Raw genomic sequence first — 17593 nt, forward strand, 5'->3', positions numbered from 1 at the left:
TTGAGGACCTTTGTACTCAGTTTCATCTAAATATTCACTGACTAAATTTTTATTTAATATAAAAAATGTGGTGTTGAGATAATTAGTTAATTGATCATGATATCCGGTTCTTGGTGTTTTGGTCGGGGTGGCCGGTCTGTGGGGGTGGCCAGTCTTTGGGTGACGGACGTTATGCTTAATTAGAATCCCCCACCAAATGTTGTTTGTAGATCCCTCGGAACGACAAGGAATGGAGATGAGTTTGTAAGGATTGATTCAGAGAAATTCAATACAGTCCAACCTAAAGCTTAGGTATGGCAGTGATCTTAGAGAAAAGTTGTGCCTGTTCTAGATCGGCCGTAGAAAATATAAAAGTTAATTTACATACCTCCAAGGTTCAAAGAACGATCCAGCCCAGGTTATTGATACTCAGCGTTGAGGCTGTCCAACAGCCATAACGTTGTACCTGGGAGATAAGCTTTTAGTGGCTCAGCGCTTTGAGACCCCTGGCAGCCCACCTCCAAATCCAGATCAGTAGGGACCACGTTCGCTTGAGTCGTTGCTAGGTCCTTTCAGATTGGAACTTCACTCCTTTAAAGTCGGCTTCTCCCAACGTCAATTGCCTTGTTATAACTGCATCGCACAAGTCTAGACTTCTTGCTCCTCTTCTGTATTTCTCGCGTCAGGTCTACAATACAATGCGCACCGGTGTCTTGCTCAGTGTCGCTCTTGCGACCACCGTCTTTGCCCATGGCGGCGCTCACTCGCAGAAGCCCGTTGTTGATGCCAATGCGGACTGGATGACCAAACATATGGCGGGTATGTTGCTATGTTGTTCCCTTCAAATTTCCACACGACTATACTAACATTATACTTCCAGAGGAGCATCATGTTCAAGGCTGGGACGCCGACTCCTTCTTCACCCTCCACGACTACAACAGCGACGGCTGGTGGCAAGCTGCTGAGTTGATGCGAACGTACGGTCTCTTCGACGAATCAAACAAGGGCATGACCGAGAAGAAGAAGGACGAGGTCCGCGATGTTCTGCTGGGTCTTCTCGATAAGGACGGCGACTCCTCTGTCAGTCGCCAGGAGTGGATGGACTTTATCAAGTCTGGAAAGACACTCCCGGACCTTAACACTGGCCCCGGCCACCACGGCGATGACGAGTATGAGTATGAGATCCACCATTGGGAGAAGTACCACGACGACAACACCAAGCTCGAGGACCTGACACATCCCGAAGACATTGAGCATTTTAAGAAACACGACGAGATGGAGGATGCCCAAGAACGCCTCGAAGCAATGCAGAAGCTCTCCATCGTCGAGGCCAACATTCCTCAAAAGTTCCGACGACAATAGACAATAGAACACGATACCGAACTGTATTTTACTTTACCTAGAATACCATGACTGGGGCAGGGACTCGGGGCGTGTGTGATAGGGGCGCATGACATCATGATGGATGAAACTGAAATTCTATGTACTCGATATTATTGGGATAATAAGCATGATACACGATATAGCTAGATCTTGTAAACATGAACGTCAAAGACGCAGTGCCAGACGCCTGGTGCGAATGTCTTGACAAGCTCGATATGCTCGGCCTTGGCTGCCCGATCTGTTCCTTGGCTCCAGTCGTCGAATTTGCGCTGTATCTCCTGGCGTCTTGTTTCTGTGTCGTTTGCGCCAACGTTTTCGTGAAGATGCAGCCATGTCTCACTGGCTGGAGAGGAAATATCCCACGTGTCTCTCCAAGTTGGTTCGCTTGTTGGTAGGAAACCACAGTTGATGTGCCGTATGTCTTGTGTCATGCCATTACCCTGTAGCGACTGTATCCTCTGTAGAGCTTTCTCATTGCTCTCCAGGAACACAATAATCTGCTCTCCTCCGTTTACGATGTCTTCGTTTGGTAGGGCCAAGTCTTCACCTTGGACAATTCGAACGCTCCATCGGTTTGCTTTTGCGCCACGTCGTAGACCTTCGACACTCCATGGATTGATCTCCCAGCATAAGACTCTCATGCCAAGTCGAGCATATGAGAAAACAAAGTAGCCGATTCCAGCATAGAGGTCAACCGCCCATGAGCCCTGAAGTGTCTTGTTTCCCATATCTAACAGTCTTGCTTTCTCTTTGACATTTCCCCGGCTAAACATTGTCCAGCTGGGTGCCCAGGTTTGGAATATCCCATTTTGCTTCGTCGAAACCCATAAAGTGTTTTCAAAATCTTCTTCGGAAGGTTCATCCGCTGAGACATATGAGGACCCAAAATCTCCGCAGAGAGTGCGCAGCCCACTTGGACTTCTTCTCACATTCTCATCCGCCTCCTCACCTGCCTTGTGTAGAGGGATGCCTTCATTCACGGCGAGATGAGTCAATGGCTCCTTTGCCTGTGTCGACAGTTGTGCTAGGATCTGGGACCAGAGTTGTTGGCATGAATCTGGGCCGGCGTCTTGTAATGTGGTTGTCCAGGGTAAGGATGTGAAGCTTCCTGTGGGCAGCATGACCATTGGTTCATAGATGGTAAAGCGCTTGGGTGCGCTGTTTAAGAGTTGGGCATTCCATTCTTGATCCGTTTCTGTTTTGGAAGCTTGGCCTGAGCCAATCCATTCGTTGATGGCATTTTGTATTGGATTGCTTTTGGAGCCCTTTGGTTTTGGCATGTTGGTGGGAGGTGGATTTTGGTGAGTGATCCACCGAGAAGGGTTCAGATAACTTCTACCAAAACAGAGTTGACGATGTCATACGGGGAACCATTCGATAGATTAAACTCCCTGTTTACTAAAACAGCCAAGAAACATCGCCAACGTCACAAATGTAATAAATGAAGTGATCATCCTTGCTCGTAATTGAGATATCAACTCTACCCAACCCATAACCATCCATTTGCATTCCCACTAAAAATCACCGATGGACCATGGGTATTTTGACCCTATGCTATTCTACATGCAACATATGCCATTAAGTCCGTTATGCGTACACCATTCTTCATCACAGGAAGTAATCACCAGGTCCCCTTCTGTTTGCCGGTACATGCCTCTGATCGTCAGGAACGGCAGAGAAAATGCTAAACCTAGGGTTCAAGTCCTTATCCACAGCCATGATAGAAGCAACATTACCACAGCGGTAGCAGTAGTTAGGTGCCGACCAGACAGTCACTACCGAGTTCTCTGGGAAATGATACTGATGATCGTTAGTATAACCCTTGTCGAGACAGAAGGACGCTAAATACCTTGTAACCCTCGTTAACGAGCTGATGGGCTCGAGCAATCAATTTCAAACCGTTGACATGATTGAATTCAGTAGCGACTTTGTCTCCGAATAGCCATCCAGCGCCACGAGGGCTGATAGCCCACGTTTCGACATCTTCTGGATCTGACCACACCAAGTCACAGAACGCGCCCTCGTGGGGAATCTCTTGCGCACGGGCAACAACTCGGATTTGATCAATCGTCCTAATCTCAGGACTCAAACCACCGTGGACGCAGAGAATCTCACCGTCGATGATGGCGGCAAGGACGAGGAAATCGAACACATGACAGCAGGCCTTCCAAACAGAGGCGTTGCCGTACTTTTGCTGACACTCTTCGTAGAATCCATACACCTGGGTAATTTGTCGAGACTCGTGGTTACCACGAACAAGCACTATTCTGTCAGGGTATCTGTGGAATATGGTTAGCCAAGACACGCGACCAGCACCGGAGGGTGCTTACTTCGCCTTCAGGCACATTAGTAATGTGAATGTCTCCAGACTGAAGTAACCTCGATCCACGAAATCTCCCAGGAAAATGTATCGCGTATCGGCACTTTGACTTGACTTGTTCACTGTGACGCCAGATTCGGTCTGGTCCGCCATTGTGGAATCAGGATCCTCCTCTGCCTCGACTGCCTCGGTCTCCTCCGCGCCGCTGGATGTTGCATTCTCGCCCGAAGACTTTATCTTCTTCCTCAACTTGGGGTTTGTGATCTCTGTTGGCGGCTCGATGTCGTCCGAGGTAATGACGGTGGTAGATGTCTTCGGCGCCTGCACGTTGGACTCGCCTGGCATACCGCCAGATACCCGGAAGAGCTCTAGAAGGTCGTAAAACTGGCCATGAATGTCGCCGCACACAGTGACGGGGGTGCAGACTGGCTGAATGTTGGATTCTGAGGTACCGAGTCAGCAGGTCAGCGGTGCATCTGAGTCTGGCGGTCTTCACCTTCCATCAAAATCTCCTTGACCTTCTCGCACAACTCCTTCATAGCGCGCTCAGGCAAGTAATGACATTGTTTGGCCTCCTCTAGCCACTCATCAAGGCCGGCATTGGGCCCCAGGTTCGCAGGGCCCGGTCGAGGTACGCCTGAAGCCATGATCTAGCATGCCCCTTCAATGAAGGGTCTATGTGGGAGTATGATGGCGGGGAGAGATATGCCAGCCCAGCGAAGCCTGTCCTGCGATATGTGAGGTGTTGGTCGTAGTACTGGTACACATGCGGCGAATGGGGTGGGGCTTATGCTTAGGCCTGCTTGCCTTGCTATGGAGGGGTGCGATAGTGAAACGCCGGGAATTCTTCGGCCATGACCAGAGAGAGAAGCTTTGGACAAGATATTCACCTGCTGTTTCGGTTAATCTCATAAATAATTCTTACCCACTTCAAGATGCCTCTTTTACTAACTTGAAGATTCCCTTTTATCTTTGAAAGACCGTACGAACTTATAATCGAGATTACAAGTGAGGAATTCATCATTCGGTGGATAATCGCATATCTCTCCAATATCGCCCCACTGCCACTGGCGGGGCAGCGAGGCCGCGACTCATCAAGCCTTACAGTGCTCACTTGAGCCTTTCGCCATATCGATCAACATAACGGTATCATCAGTCACAACCCAAGGTATTTGCGGTATGCGAGATGTCATCTCAAGCACCACAAGTCCTGTCTCGACGGGCAAACGGAGGTCCTCAGACATCATCAAATCAGACCTCAGAACCAACAAAGGTGATTAGTGACGTTCGGGAGTAAGGGACATAGATATCTGACCTGTTTCAGGGAAAGGGGTCACACGAGAACAGTTCTCATGGAAAAGCTAGAGGGAGAGGCTCTAATGCAAGATCTACCGAGGCCAATAAGGTGACATCACGAGACACGCGAGAAACGACAGCACTCTGACTAACTATGATGAAAGCATGCGAATGAAAGCGAAACTCCAAAACCCACCAAAACCAAGGCTCATAATGAGGGTGAAAAGCTCGTGATACGTCGTCTACCTCCTGGAATGACCCAGGCAGAATTTGTATCAATTCTTGGAAGTGAGTGGGAGTTGGGTAAGGGCAAGGTTGACTGGTTTTCCTTCGCTGGAGGAAAGATTTCCACTGAGTATGGCACTGAACACTGCAACCGAGTTTTACATTACTAACACCATTCAAAGCCCCTCGAAACCTTCTCGGCCTGGTCGCGCCTACGTTCATGTTATGAAAAAGGATGATATCTTGCCTCTGAGCGATGCTGTGCGAACCGCTGTCTGGGAGGATGCGAAGGCATCTTTCAATAGCCCTTCTTTGATTGGTCCTCCTTCAGTTGAGTTTGCCATTTACAAGAAGGTCCCAAGCAATAAGAAGCGCACCGATGCTCGACAGGGAACAATCGATCAGGATCCTGAATTCATGGCTTTCTTGGAGGAACTAGCGAACCCAGCACCGCCAAAAGAAACCGTCGAAGGAGAAGAGGGCGACGACCTTGGTAAGGTGGAGACTAAAGTCACCACTACGCCACTCATCGAGTACCTCAAGGAGAAGAAGGCAAACAAAGCCAAGGAGAGCTCATCCTCTAAAAATTCCAAACATGGACAGGATTCTAGGAGCGCTAAGGGGAAGAACTCGTCCAAGGACGAAGACTCGGGTAAGAAGAAGGGCAAAGAGTCCAAGGCCGAAAAAGGCGAAAAGACCCCTAAGGAAACCGTCAAGATCCTCACCAAGAATGCGACTTCTGAGCCGAATGCGGAGACCTCGAAGACCAATGCTAAAAGCCAGCCCAATGACTCCAACGCCCAGGAAACTGCACCCAAGAGCCGACGTGCGGGAATTTTGGCTGCAGCAAGGATCCTTCAGCGAGATCTTGGTCTCAGTCCCGGAAGTGCGCATAGAAAGGCACGTCAAGACGCTGCCAAAGCAGAAGCAGATGCAAAGACACCAGAAAAGGAGAGCACATCTACTGCCGAAGCAAAGGCCAGTGCTTCTGAAAGCCCATCTACGCCTGTAAAATCAGCCGAGGCCGAAGCACCAGAACCGAAGGGACGAGGTGCTGCAAATGCCAACAAACAGCAGCAATCAAACCGCAGAACTCGAGGCGGAAAGAACGCTGAGAAGAGCAATCAAAAGGAGAAGGGCAAGGAAAACAGCAAAGAGAAGGAGAAAGTTAAGGAGAGCACATCGAGTCAACCAGCTCCCAACCCTCCAATTGTGCTCCTCAAGAAAAAGGCTACTGATGCTGAATCCAACCCACCGGCGAAGCCAGCGAATACCACAACGCAAGCACCGGCCGCACAGGGTGGGAGATCGAAAGCAGACAATGCAGCCGGTGGTTCCAAAGGCGGACCCAATAAAGGGTCTAATGCCCAGAAGAAACCCCCGACTGTTTCTCCTGACGCTACTCGTGGCTTTGTCAAGCATGCCAACCCCTCTCAAGGTGTTACTGAGGCGTTACTGAAACAAACGCTCTCAGCTTTTGGGACAATTACCTTTGTTGAAATTGACAAGCGCAAGGGGTTTGCTTATGTTGACTTTGCTGAACACGAGGGTCTTGTGAAGGCTGTTACAGCCAGTCCTATCCCTGTTGCACAGGGCACTGTGCAAGTTTTGGAGCGCAAGGACAAGAAGCCTGCCAGCACGAATGCAAACGTGGCGACGACAGTACCAGCCCCAGTTGCTGGATCTGCTGCGCCGGAAAAGGCATCTGGTCGTGGTCGACGTGGACGAGGTGGAGGTAATAAGGTAAAGGATTCTGGTCCTAATAATCAAGGGACTGCTCCTCCTCCTCCAGCTCCAGCCAACGCTGGCGGCTGAGTGTAAAGAGATGTTTTTCGGACTTTTCTCGAACATCTTACCCCTCTAGCGAGCAGCCTGATCTGTGCCGTTGTGCCGCTGCTATGAGCCCAATGTGCAATCCAGTAGTTGCTTAATACGTCCAACTTATCTCAAAGCATGGACACTACGCAGCCAGGAAGCGGGTACCAGAGCAGCTGAACCATTGCAAGCAGATAAGAGCACGGCTGATTTATAGTCTTTGTGCCTTTGCCTTGCGCGCGCATGCTACGAATCCAATGCAGAGTCGATCTTTTGATAGACAATTACTCCGACGGAAGTGGCGTTTGAGGAAGCGACAGGTGGCATAGCGAGGAAGGGGGTGATTATGCTAGGTTCAGATATCGAAGCAGCAATATGACTTTTGCGTCTACAGTTCGTGTTGATAAGTGATTACATTGAGTATGTGGTTAGATATGCGGCGTGGCCTTGGGGTAGAAAGTCAACAGGCACATGCGGATGCTTCATGAGCTTTCCCAATACCCGTCTCCCGAACAATGCAGATGGTAGATCTTGCATGAACCAAGAAAAGGTCTCGATCATTACCATAGTATCAGATAAATCCCGCAAAAACCTCTTTGGTGAATGCCGTCATCTAGTTGGTCATGGCGTACATAAGAGCGTAACCCCTGAATCAAGTGCGGAGAGTCCATTATGACTCACGAGGCGTCAAGAAAGTGAGGGGAAAACCAGACATTCAATTCATATTCACAGAGGCAGAAGAGGAAGCAAGTGTTTTAAAAGAACATTCAAATCAAAGACTCTAGTGCTACTAATACTAATAAACTATCCTAACATGGGTGGTATCGTTCCTACACAGGCTGTTGGACCTGCATCCTGTAGTAAACGCGTTACAAATCTATCTGGTATGGCAACAACAAAACGAAAATGTGTATCTAGAAAAGAAAATAAGAACAAGAAGAAAAAGAAAAAAGTAAAGAAATCCAATCCCTTCGAGGGAACACCATTTTTGAAAGCCAAACAACACTGTACTTTTTGGTATCCCAAAACCGAAAATTGCGCCGTTCCTATATCCATTCAAGCCTGAATCCTTGGCCATGACGCTGAAATCGCCCCAACTGAAACCATGACAACGTACAACAACAATGCTAGAACAAATCCAACTGCAATCGCTTCGCTTTGAGCAAAAACCTTCCTTGCATGCGCCTTTGCATCCGTAAACCATAACGTCTCCCCCACGCTCCGACGAGCAGCTCTGAGTCCAGGCAAACCATCCATGCTCAGCACGTTGGTTTCCTTATGATACTCCAACAACGTATTGTTTTCAACTCGCTTTGCCACCCACATATCCATGGTAGGCCTCTCCTCAAACACAGCCAGCTCATTCACTTTACCATCCACACCCTCGCGAAGGACTTGTTCAAGGGACAAATTCTTCTCAGAGGTCTCATCAGGTGCATATATACCCCTCTTCACCCGGGGAACACCGAAGCCACAGCTTGTCTGGGCTTCAAACACATCAGCCAGAATGATGGCTCTGGCGCCATCAAATGTAGAACGCTTTCCCTTGGAGATACGACGGACCAGATCTGGGAAGGCTGGGTCATCCCATTCGACAATCCTGGACCGGCAGAAGAAGCGGGCAATCCGAGGGGCGGGACCGAAACTCATAAACATCAAACACAGGCGGCCATTATCGTATGAATGGGCAATAGTCTCACATCCGGAACCAGTGCGGTCGATATAGGCACACTGGTTGGGTCCTAGGATAGCGAAGTGCGAGTCTGAAAGGCCTTTGGGAGAGACATTGATATGAGAGCCATGAGTAGGAGCAGAGCCTGTGAAGAATACAGGTTGCTGCTGCACCCAGGCGGCGAGGTCATCGGGAATGGAAGGGTAAAGCTTCATGGCGATGATGTAAAACGTATGTATGAAAAGCAGAGATCCCAATCAACTCGATTGGGGTCTGTGTATAGCTGCAAAAACCAACGGAAAAATAAATGTAAGTCTAAGTTGGGATGCTGCGAGTGGGATTGGATAATCCTGTGGGGAGCTTAAATATCTTGGCCGGCGTCGGTAACCATATTCCATGCGGGGGAGAGGCGACACATTAGTAGACTAGGCCTGGAACAACTCGCTGTTGGAATTGAGTCATAATAGGAAGGTGACTGGCCAGAATCCGATCATCGGTAACAATTGGAAGAGACAAGAGGTGGAGCTTGGTGTTAAGCCCTACCTACTAGGATCTCACTCCTCGAGGGCGTCTCGAGGAGGGAGTGCTCATGTGAATCATGACGATCCCCATGGGCATCCTGTTTTGACCTGTGGCCCATTCTCTTTGGTGGCATCCAGTCAGAGACCAGGTAACCTCGAGAACGGGAGATCAAACAAGCCAAAAGAATGATTAGTTGGGGATGGGGTAGGCATGGTAAGAACCATCCTCATACCGCTCATCATCGTATGCGCTGCTGTCGCTGCTGAAGTGACCATTGACAATGCTGGTCGTGCGAGGGACATTGGAATAAGCCCCGCTAGACACAACACTGGCGGCCTTGCGTCCTGTTGCCATATGGCCGTAAGCGTCAAAGTCGCTTGGGGGGGCATCATAACGAGGAGACCAACCTCCGGGACCCCATGGCTCGATGAAGCTGGTCTGACGAGGTGCCACGGCAGGGCGCTCATCAAACCGCTTCGACAAGCGTTCCTTGGCCTCAAATCTTTCCTTGTCCTTTGGCTTTTCGCTGCGCTGGGGGCGTCCTCGATCCTCACGGTCGCGGTCGCGGCGCTCGCGATCCTCCCGGTGACGTCTCTCACGAGTGTGTTCCTCACGAGAGCTCTCCTCCCGTTCAGACTGGTGACGATCCTCCTGCTCACGGTGGCGGTCCTCGCGAGGCTCTCGCTTGCTGGAAGACTTGGTAGAAACCTTGCTAGAGGCCTTGCTAGAAGCCTTGCTGGAAGGACGGGAGGGGTTCTTACGGCCCTCCTGTAGAGGGGCAGGAAGAGGACTGGGCATTGGGCTGGACATGGGGCTCGTCATGGCAGACGAGGGAGCTTGGCTGCTTACAGCATTGTGGCGCATGGTCAGGTTCTCATGCTTGGCCTGGAGACCGATGAAGCGCTGCTCAAGATCATGGTGCTCGAACTTGACGCGCTCATTCTCCTCCTTCAGGGCCTCCTTCTCCTCTTTGAGTTCCTCACACTCATTGTTCAGGCGTCGCTTATCGCCCTTGAGTTCCTCGAAGTCGGTGTTAAGACGGCGGTTGTCCTCTCGTAGGACATCAGCCTCAGAGCGTACACCCTCGATCTGAGCTTTGAGCTCACGGCATGAGATTGTAGACTCGTTAAGCTTCCGGGTGGTCTCTTCGAGTGATGTCTTGGACTCGTTCAACTTGCGGGTGAGCTGCTCGATGGTGGCCTTGAGCTTGTCGTTCTGGGCGCTCAATTTGTCGTTCTCGGCATTGGCCTTGTTGAGTTCTGTGTTTGCCTTTTGAAGATCGTCGCGCAGCTCGGATTCGATATCGAATTCATATTCGTAGTCATGGTCTTGCACTACAGAAGGAAAAGTGAAATTAGTCGGCTGAGGTAGAGAACTTGAAAGGCGACCATTGAACATACCAGTCAAGGCCCTTGATTTGGAGGAGGTAGAAGAGTTAGTGCTTCTGGCGGAGACAGTGCTCCTAACAGAGGAGCTGCTCCTCTTAGATGGGCTAGCAGAAGTCCGCTGGTGGAGAGGCATGGCGTCGGTTTGGACTGTTTACGATCGCCAACAACAAGAAAGAAGAAATAGAGAAGAGGCGAGAAGTGACGCCAAAGTCGTCTCGATAATGTGTGTTCGTGGTTATTTTGTGGTGTTAACTCTGTTCGCTGCGGTGCAGCTCTGCCCAACGACCAGCGGTGTAATTTGGTCTGGCAGGCGGGTAGAAGAGCGCGGGCGTTTTTGGCTGGAAGCTCTCTACTGGAAGGGTTATAGCGGGAACGGGAGCGGGAGCGCGAGGGGCCACAGAGGCAAAAAAGTGACGTCGAGTTAAGAGAGATGAGTTGAGGTGTAACTCAAGTTAGTTGTTAACTATTGCTTTACCAACAAGTAAAACAAAGACAATAGATAGATATCCTTTCTGTAGCACAGTACAGAGTAGAATAGAATATGCGAGAGAAAAGGTCGGAATAAACCTGTGTGTGGTGAAAAGAGAAGTAAGTTCAGGTGCAGGCAGAAGAGGGAAAAAGTAGAATATTCGGGTTGATATGGGTTTTGTCAAACTCGGCTGTGGGAGAGAAAAAAAAGAAAGGCCTACAGGCTACAGGTGTCTTAGTTGTCTGGAATGGGGGGTGGGCTATAGAAGGGGGGCGCAATAAAGGAAGGGCCAGGCCTAAGACAAAGCAAGGCAGGTAGGCAGACACAGAGGCAGGGGATAGAGTATCAATATGGAAAGAAAGGAAATTGAAGTGAATGAGGTGCTCCTTCTGAGACATGGTTGTTGTCGTCTGTGCCTGCCTCAGAGTTTATGGAAAATTCCTTGCTTTTCATCTATCGTCTTACACACTTTCATACACTCACTCGTCTTTGATCTATGCTCAACATGGACAGATTAGATGACGACAAAACGCAGATGGGGAGACGATTATCTGCGGTCTGCTATGGTCTCACCTATACTCAACTGCACGTCTATGCACAGTCGGTACATTACGGTGCACGCAAACGCGGAGAGAGACGGAGAGACGGGAAAGGGACAGACAGACAGAATGCTGACTCCTCCTCTGATCCTACATACTACCTAGGTATGTGGTACTATACACACCCGCATCGCACATGCACCCGAGGAATAGGGAACAGGCATTTTCTTCCTCTCCTATCCTCATCACTGCGTTACAAAATAGCATCAACCCCTGTTCAGACTGAGAGAATAAAGGGAGTTGAGGGTGTGAGAACCAGCAAAGAGGGAGTGAAGGGGAACTCTTTTTTCCAACCTCGTGATTGGAACATCAGAGACATGGTAAATGGAAACTGGGCCTGGCGCACACACTCAGACTCGCATTTGCGCTTCAGACAAGCCATGGATACTTTCTCAACACATTAAACCCGCCAGTGCGGTATGCGCAAAGTCGATGAATGAAAGCGTTGTGACGCCAACACCAGGGACCGCAACCAACGCTCAGTGCCCAAGGGGAGCCGACTAGAGCCCAATGCCCACTTCGCCCACACCTCCAAACGTTAAACCCCTGTCAAAGCCGGGGTCTTTTTCTGTTTCTCTGCCGGTTCGGCTTCTAAATTCTGGTCTCTTTGTGCTCTTATACCACCCCCGGCTCTTTGCTTGGACATTGATTCCTGAATCCCTCATATCGCCGAAAAAGGGGCATGATATGTGATATTGGTATTATTATCCCTGGCCTGTGCTACGCCGTAACCTAGGCAAAGCAAAAGAAAACACCTGCAGCGGAAAAGCAACGAGAAAAGGCCTAGGCAGAGGAAAGGGCTTAGAAAAGTGTTGCCGACATCGTCACCGTCTCTAAAAGCTACCCCCAGTCAGCAGCCACACGTCCTGGATGACAGACAGGGGGGTCGGAAACAGCCAGTTTCACTTCCGTTGATTGTCATGATATCCACGAACATTTTACCTTCCTACCACTAACCACCCTCCAAAAAAAGATACGGAGGGAATTATGATTCACATCGTCGCAACGTTTACAATACTGGTTCGCCAACACCAACTTATTTTCGACAAAGGTCGTGTTGTTGATTATCTGCTGGCCGACGACTCCGCTTCATGCCGCTTCGTGGCTAAGTACTGTCACCGGTGCGGACACCGCCATCTGAGCGAGCGACCAAGTCACTTCTTACGCCGCCCCTGGAGCGCCTCCGCTGCCCACAAAGCACCCAAAAGAGTCCGTTTTGGACGGAAGCTATAGGAGAGTGACTCATCGGGCTGGCGGAGGGAAGGATTCGCTTGACGTGCTAACATGGAAGTTTCATCGTATCGGTGGTTGCGTTTCTGCGCCGTCACCCTTGTCGTCAATGCAAGTTATTCGGCACATGGAAAGAAAGCTTTACAATTATTTCGTGTATGTGCAAACATCCATCCAACTTCAACTCCCGTGGTGCGTTACTCTGGACCAGGGCAGCCGTTGATGTGATGCGTGTGAACCCCCCCCTTGTTCGTTTGTCTTTGGTCGCCCAACCCTTTCAGCTCGCTTTCTTGCATCCGGGAGCAGATGAGTGGCAGCATGGCTTCGGTTGGTAACCCATGATGTATTCTGCAGGATGTGCGATATCATGCGCATCATGAATGGAGGGAAACGATTTACACTACCTATGTAGGTACGATATCGTGCTGCGATTCTAGTTGGTATTCCAACATAATCGTGGGGAGACATCGCTCATCAGGTCGGAATGGAAGAGCTTGCGTGTGGAGAGCAAAACCATTTCAAGTCAAGACCCATGCCCTAGTCCTTGAGAAGCCGCCCGCCGCCCATCGCCGGTCGCCTGGGCCCGGACCAGGGGGACATCCGCCGGGAGGGCCTCCCGCTTCTGGGGGTTTAATAACCTAAACGCTCGAGCTTCTTTCCCTACCCGCTTGTCAGAACAAAATTGGGGCAGAATAGAAAATTCTGACTCGGCGGGAATGGAGTGTTTGATATCGACTGGGGCTGGGCCATTAGACTCATAAGCGCCCCCCTTTGTTTTCGGCTCGTGAGGTGGCCTCGAGCTAGTTTGACTCTTGCTGGCATTCAATGCTTGATTATGAGCTTTTTTGTGGATTGAGTTGAGCGAGCTCCGTCATTATCGTGGGCTCTCCTTGCATTCCCGCATTCCGTCGCCAAGCTACCCCCCGTTACCACGTTTCCAGCCCTAGCTCCTTATGCTTTATTGCGTGCGTTTGAACTCCCACCCCCTGAATTTGATTGTTTGTTGACCAATTTCAGATATGGAATTTTGTGTACCGACCCCAGGTCTTCAGCCCCAAGCCCAGTACGTACCCTGCCTTACCGACCCAGCGGGAGGCTGCTCCCGCCCACCTCCACCCTCCAGGTTTCGTTTGCCTATAACGGTAACGGTCGCTAAATGGCTTGTGGTGCGGGTTTAACACGGTTGACAGGCTTCGATAAGATTTCCGAACTCGGAAAGTAAACGTCAAACCTTTTACCATGGCATCGCCAATTAAACTACGGATCTACCCGCTTGCTGGCCACTCTCAACCAAAGGCGTATCAAATTGTGATATCGCTTTTTCAGGTCACGCACACTTCGAGATCAAGGTGTGCCGTTTTTACAATGCAATTTGTTGATCAAATTGCTTGTCATTCCTAACTATACACAGCCCCTGTTTTGATAAGCGCGACCAATTTATTCTGAGGCCCTCCATGTGAGTCAACTGGATAATGCTGTTAGGAAAGGTCATGTGAAAATACTGTACCCCAGCTACTAGACCAACTTTACTTCACCCAGGCAACCTCGAGCCAGGCTTCGCAACCTCTTCGCACTGGTCACCCGCTTTCAGACTCACACCTCTTGGCGCCTTCATGTCATGCTCGACTCTCTCCACATCCGTCACGATACCACCACTACGGCTCCCTCCCGTCTACTCCGCACCCTTTCATTCACGGTTCGGAACGGTCCCTCAAACCTCGATACTAGTTCGGTGTGCAGCCATTTTCCCTTGTTACCACACCCTCATCAGACTGCTCTTTCGCGGATCAAGGCACTGCCATATGCATGCGTATTCTCAAACCGCTCCTCCACCAGTTCCATACATCAACATCCAATGCCTTGTCGGCCCCCAAAGGTTATCCTGGTCGCCTTTTTCCACTTAAACCAGGCGACCAATCCTTATGGTGCCAAAGTCCCCTTCTGCCTAGAATAGGACTTTTTCTTTCATCGTTTCCCGCCTGTTTTCTAACTTTGAGGCCGCCTCTATTGGTCATTCAGTCATTACCCCTCTCTCCTTGGTTGCCTCGTCTGCCCCTCCATTTCACGTCGTCGTTATCTTTGACATGCCCCACGAGTTTCGGGAGAAGATATGCGATACCACGGGATATCGCGTTGCACCGCGTAAAGTACTCGGCTCATGTCAAACAAAATGCAGATCTTAGTATGGTTCGCCAGGAGACAGCAAGGCACCAGTGTGCATATCGAGCCGTCGAGAACATCCGTCTTACAAAGCATGCGATTATTGCGGCTCAAATGCACTGCCATCATGCCACATTACGCCATGGCAGTGCATAATGCTCAAATAATTAGAATCCAGCCAGTTCTTTTTGCTTCTATTGAGCTAAGAAGGAACTGTAAATCTCTGGCGATATTTTGGTGTTGCTAGTTTGCTTACCTGATGCTTAGTGTCGTTGCAAAAGTGAAGGTTCTAAGACATTTTATATCTGGATGCTACCCTGAGTTGAGTCGAGTTCTCATGACCTTTCCCTCCTTTTTGTTTTATGATGGGATCCATACGTCACGAGATAGCATTCATGCAGTCTAGCCTAGCCACGCGGTCACGTAGAATAGTTATGTTTGTCAATTCGTGAGGGGTGCAAGATGTTCTTAGTGGGAGACTATCATTCTCTCTACTCGACCACATAGGGTATCTGTGTATGAACAAACTCCGTCTAACGTATTGCCATGCCTCCTATTGTAGTAGAATGTAACCATTGCAGAAGACATAGGTTACCTTGAGTTCATATGACCTGAAACCTAACCTTTATCCAGACAGGGGTATTTCCAACTGCAGAGTGTCAGTATACCATCAAATGAGATGGGGAGGTTTCTTCATACCTTAGCAACAAAGGAACAAAGTCTCTATGGAAGAAAAGAGTAGCGCAAGGGAATAGTGATAGATGATGGCGGTGTTAACAAAGGGGGGAGCAAGGGCCCGTCTAGACCTTGACCATTGTTCTGTTTAAATAATATCATGATGCTCATAACAAAACCATTTAAGGGTACAAAGAAAGGCCAAACAAGGAATTAAAAAACGCGCCGTCGCTTCAGAACATCATCATAATACTCCGTCTTCTCAGTCTTGGACTCGACAATTGTGATCAGACCAAGATGTCGCTCCCGTAGTTCGTCGTACTTCTTCTTCCAGAATCCAGATTGGTTCGTCCAGTATTCAATCTGCTTAGCCAAGTCTGCAACTCTACGACTGATACTCTGGTCAATCTGCTTAGATAACTCGCGCACTCTAAAGCGAAGATCTCCATTGTCATCTCGTAGAGTCTTGTTCTCCTTTTCAAGTCTGCATATCTTGGCGCGCAGCTTCTCTAGCTCGAAGTGATAAGTGTGAACTGGGGGATCACAGGGCTTTTCGGCTGCACGGCGAAGACATTCATTCTCGTTGGATAGTTTGGCGATTTGGTCGTTTAGAGAGGGGATGACGACGTGGCATAGTCGATGAGTCTCTGCCTCGGAGCTGTGAAGCCGAGATCGAAGGGTTTCGTTCTGGGAAGCGTATGCTTGGTTGGCCTCATCAAGAAGTTCGTTCTGTCGTACCAGAGTCCTCCATTCTTCGCGGCTGACTTTGTAGTAGTCGCATGGATGGCGGTGGGAGTGGTGGTATGATCTGGAGCGCTTGATGGTTACGAGTTGAGGACGTCCATCAGGACTGGTCTCGACATAACAGCGGCGAGACATGTCGATCGATGTTTCGTTTCGCTAAGTTTCTTTTCGTGTTCGATAGTCGAGATAGTCCAGAGTCGCGTCAAGTTTAGAAGACAGAAGATCCGGGTTTAAGATAGTTGGGTAGGATGGAAGATATAAAGAAAGTGTCTCGATGACTTGAGACTTATGAAAAGGTCTTGAGATGATATGAATGACCTATTCTTGTCTCGAAATAGCTCCCACGGATATAAAGAATGACAGTTGAAAGAGACAGTCGGGTCAATGCAGGTGATCAAAGAAGGTCAGAAGTGTTTGAACAAGGGAATTATGCCCGTGAAGAGCAAAGGTTTTTATAAGCAATCACTTAGACTTAAACAATCATTGAGAACTCGCATTAAAGAAATTCTGACTTGAATGTTCCATTTTGAGAAGCACGCGGACGCGAAATTCTCAACATCGTGGCTCATAGAAGCGTATGATGTGGTAAAGTGTAAGTAAGTGTCTGAGTTCGAGCGTAGGACTCAGACTGTGGCAGAGCATTTACATAGTATGGGACTTTAAAATTAGTTTAGGTTGAAAAAGAAGAACCAACATGAGTATTTTCGAGTCCTTGGAGTGGCGCGTGGCCATCTGTTGATTTTGTCTCATTGATGATGGTGGTCATTTTACAGAGCAGGCAGACTGGCAGAGGAAGTCAGCAATACGCCCAGAAGAATGAACTAGATACAACAGCCTAACGGAACAAGACTCATAATAGATAATGCTATGTTTATGCATTGATCGCAGCTTACAAGTTCTTTGAGGTGATGAGGTGAACTGATAGGCCAGTTGTCAAAGCACGTCAAAGAGATCAACGAAATTAAAGCCCTGGCGGCTGCGGCTAATGAATACTACTAAAGAAAGGGCACCTATAGAAGATCAAAATCACCATGTGTCGTGCATCTTTAGCTGGGTGACGTGCTTGTGCAGGTGTTCGTCCCTGATGAGCGTGAGCGGGACATCGCGTGGTTGGGC

General features: G+C 49.3%; 8 protein-coding genes across 11 annotated transcripts; 3 read left to right on the forward strand and 5 right to left on the reverse strand.

Moving 5' to 3' along the window:
• The first annotated feature begins 511 nt into the window (after window positions 1–511).
• FOIG_00343 (uncharacterized protein) lies at window positions 512–2668 on the forward strand. The gene is made up of 2 exons (XM_031196435.1): window positions 512–798; window positions 860–2668. Exons 1-2 carry the CDS (start codon window positions 678–680, stop codon window positions 1339–1341), a joined length of 603 nt encoding a protein of 200 aa, XP_031072202.1. The 5' UTR covers window positions 512–677; the 3' UTR covers window positions 1342–2668.
• On the reverse strand, window positions 1394–2684 carry FOIG_00344 (tRNA wybutosine-synthesizing protein 2). Its single transcript, XM_031196436.1, has one exon. The coding sequence runs from the start codon at window positions 2640–2642 to the stop codon at window positions 1506–1508; it is 1137 nt and encodes a 378-aa protein (XP_031072203.1). The 5' UTR covers window positions 2643–2684; the 3' UTR covers window positions 1394–1505.
• Window positions 2685–2695: 11 nt separating this feature from the next.
• On the reverse strand, window positions 2696–4672 carry FOIG_00345 (protein phosphatase). Of its 3 annotated transcripts, XM_031196438.1 has the most exons (5): window positions 4635–4672; window positions 4179–4575; window positions 3693–4125; window positions 3212–3641; window positions 2696–3162 (listed from the first exon to the last, which is right to left on the reverse strand). In XM_031196438.1, exons 2-5 carry the CDS (start codon window positions 4327–4329, stop codon window positions 2971–2973), a joined length of 1206 nt encoding a protein of 401 aa, XP_031072205.1. In that variant the 5' UTR covers window positions 4330–4575; window positions 4635–4672; the 3' UTR covers window positions 2696–2970. The 3 variants fall into 3 exon arrangements, with proteins under 3 accessions (XP_031072205.1, XP_031072204.1, XP_031072206.1); XM_031196437.1 differs by having other exon boundaries at window positions 4179–4672; XM_031196439.1 differs by lacking the exon at window positions 4635–4672 and having other exon boundaries at window positions 3693–4615.
• On the forward strand, window positions 4283–7621 carry FOIG_00346 (uncharacterized protein). The gene is made up of 4 exons (XM_031196440.1): window positions 4283–4955; window positions 5007–5087; window positions 5143–5333; window positions 5386–7621. Exons 1-4 carry the CDS (start codon window positions 4869–4871, stop codon window positions 7016–7018), a joined length of 1992 nt encoding a protein of 663 aa, XP_031072207.1. The 5' UTR covers window positions 4283–4868; the 3' UTR covers window positions 7019–7621.
• Window positions 7622–8074: 453 nt separating this feature from the next.
• FOIG_00347 (uncharacterized protein) lies at window positions 8075–8905 on the reverse strand (the record flags this gene model as incomplete). Its single annotated transcript, XM_031196441.1, has 1 exon — window positions 8075–8905. One exon carries the CDS (start codon window positions 8903–8905, stop codon window positions 8075–8077), a length of 831 nt encoding a protein of 276 aa, XP_031072208.1.
• A 496-nt stretch (window positions 8906–9401) lies between these two features.
• On the reverse strand, window positions 9402–10733 carry FOIG_00348 (uncharacterized protein; the record flags this gene model as incomplete). Its single annotated transcript, XM_031196442.1, has 2 exons — window positions 9402–10546; window positions 10613–10733. 2 exons carry the CDS (start codon window positions 10731–10733, stop codon window positions 9402–9404), a joined length of 1266 nt encoding a protein of 421 aa, XP_031072209.1.
• A 1831-nt stretch (window positions 10734–12564) lies between these two features.
• On the forward strand, window positions 12565–16040 carry FOIG_00349 (uncharacterized protein). 2 transcript variants are annotated; one of them, XM_031196444.1, is made up of 4 exons: window positions 12565–13863; window positions 13916–13961; window positions 14089–15273; window positions 15326–16040. In XM_031196444.1, the coding sequence occupies exon 3, from the start codon at window positions 14705–14707 to the stop codon at window positions 15212–15214; it is 510 nt and encodes a 169-aa protein (XP_031072211.1). In that variant the 5' UTR covers window positions 12565–13863; window positions 13916–13961; window positions 14089–14704; the 3' UTR covers window positions 15215–15273; window positions 15326–16040. The 2 variants fall into 2 exon arrangements, with proteins under 2 accessions (XP_031072211.1, XP_031072210.1); XM_031196443.1 differs by having other exon boundaries at window positions 14089–16040.
• FOIG_00350 (uncharacterized protein) lies at window positions 15466–17143 on the reverse strand. Its single transcript, XM_031196445.1, has 2 exons — window positions 15758–17143; window positions 15466–15707 (listed from the first exon to the last, which is right to left on the reverse strand). The coding sequence occupies exon 1, from the start codon at window positions 16610–16612 to the stop codon at window positions 15947–15949; it is 666 nt and encodes a 221-aa protein (XP_031072212.1). The 5' UTR covers window positions 16613–17143; the 3' UTR covers window positions 15466–15707; window positions 15758–15946.
• Between the last annotated feature and the right edge of the window lie 450 nt (window positions 17144–17593).

The sequence above is a fragment of the Fusarium odoratissimum genome (assembly GCF_000260195.1).
Source record: "Fusarium odoratissimum NRRL 54006 unplaced genomic scaffold supercont1.1, whole genome shotgun sequence".
Lineage (NCBI taxonomy): Eukaryota > Fungi > Ascomycota > Sordariomycetes > Hypocreales > Nectriaceae > Fusarium > Fusarium odoratissimum.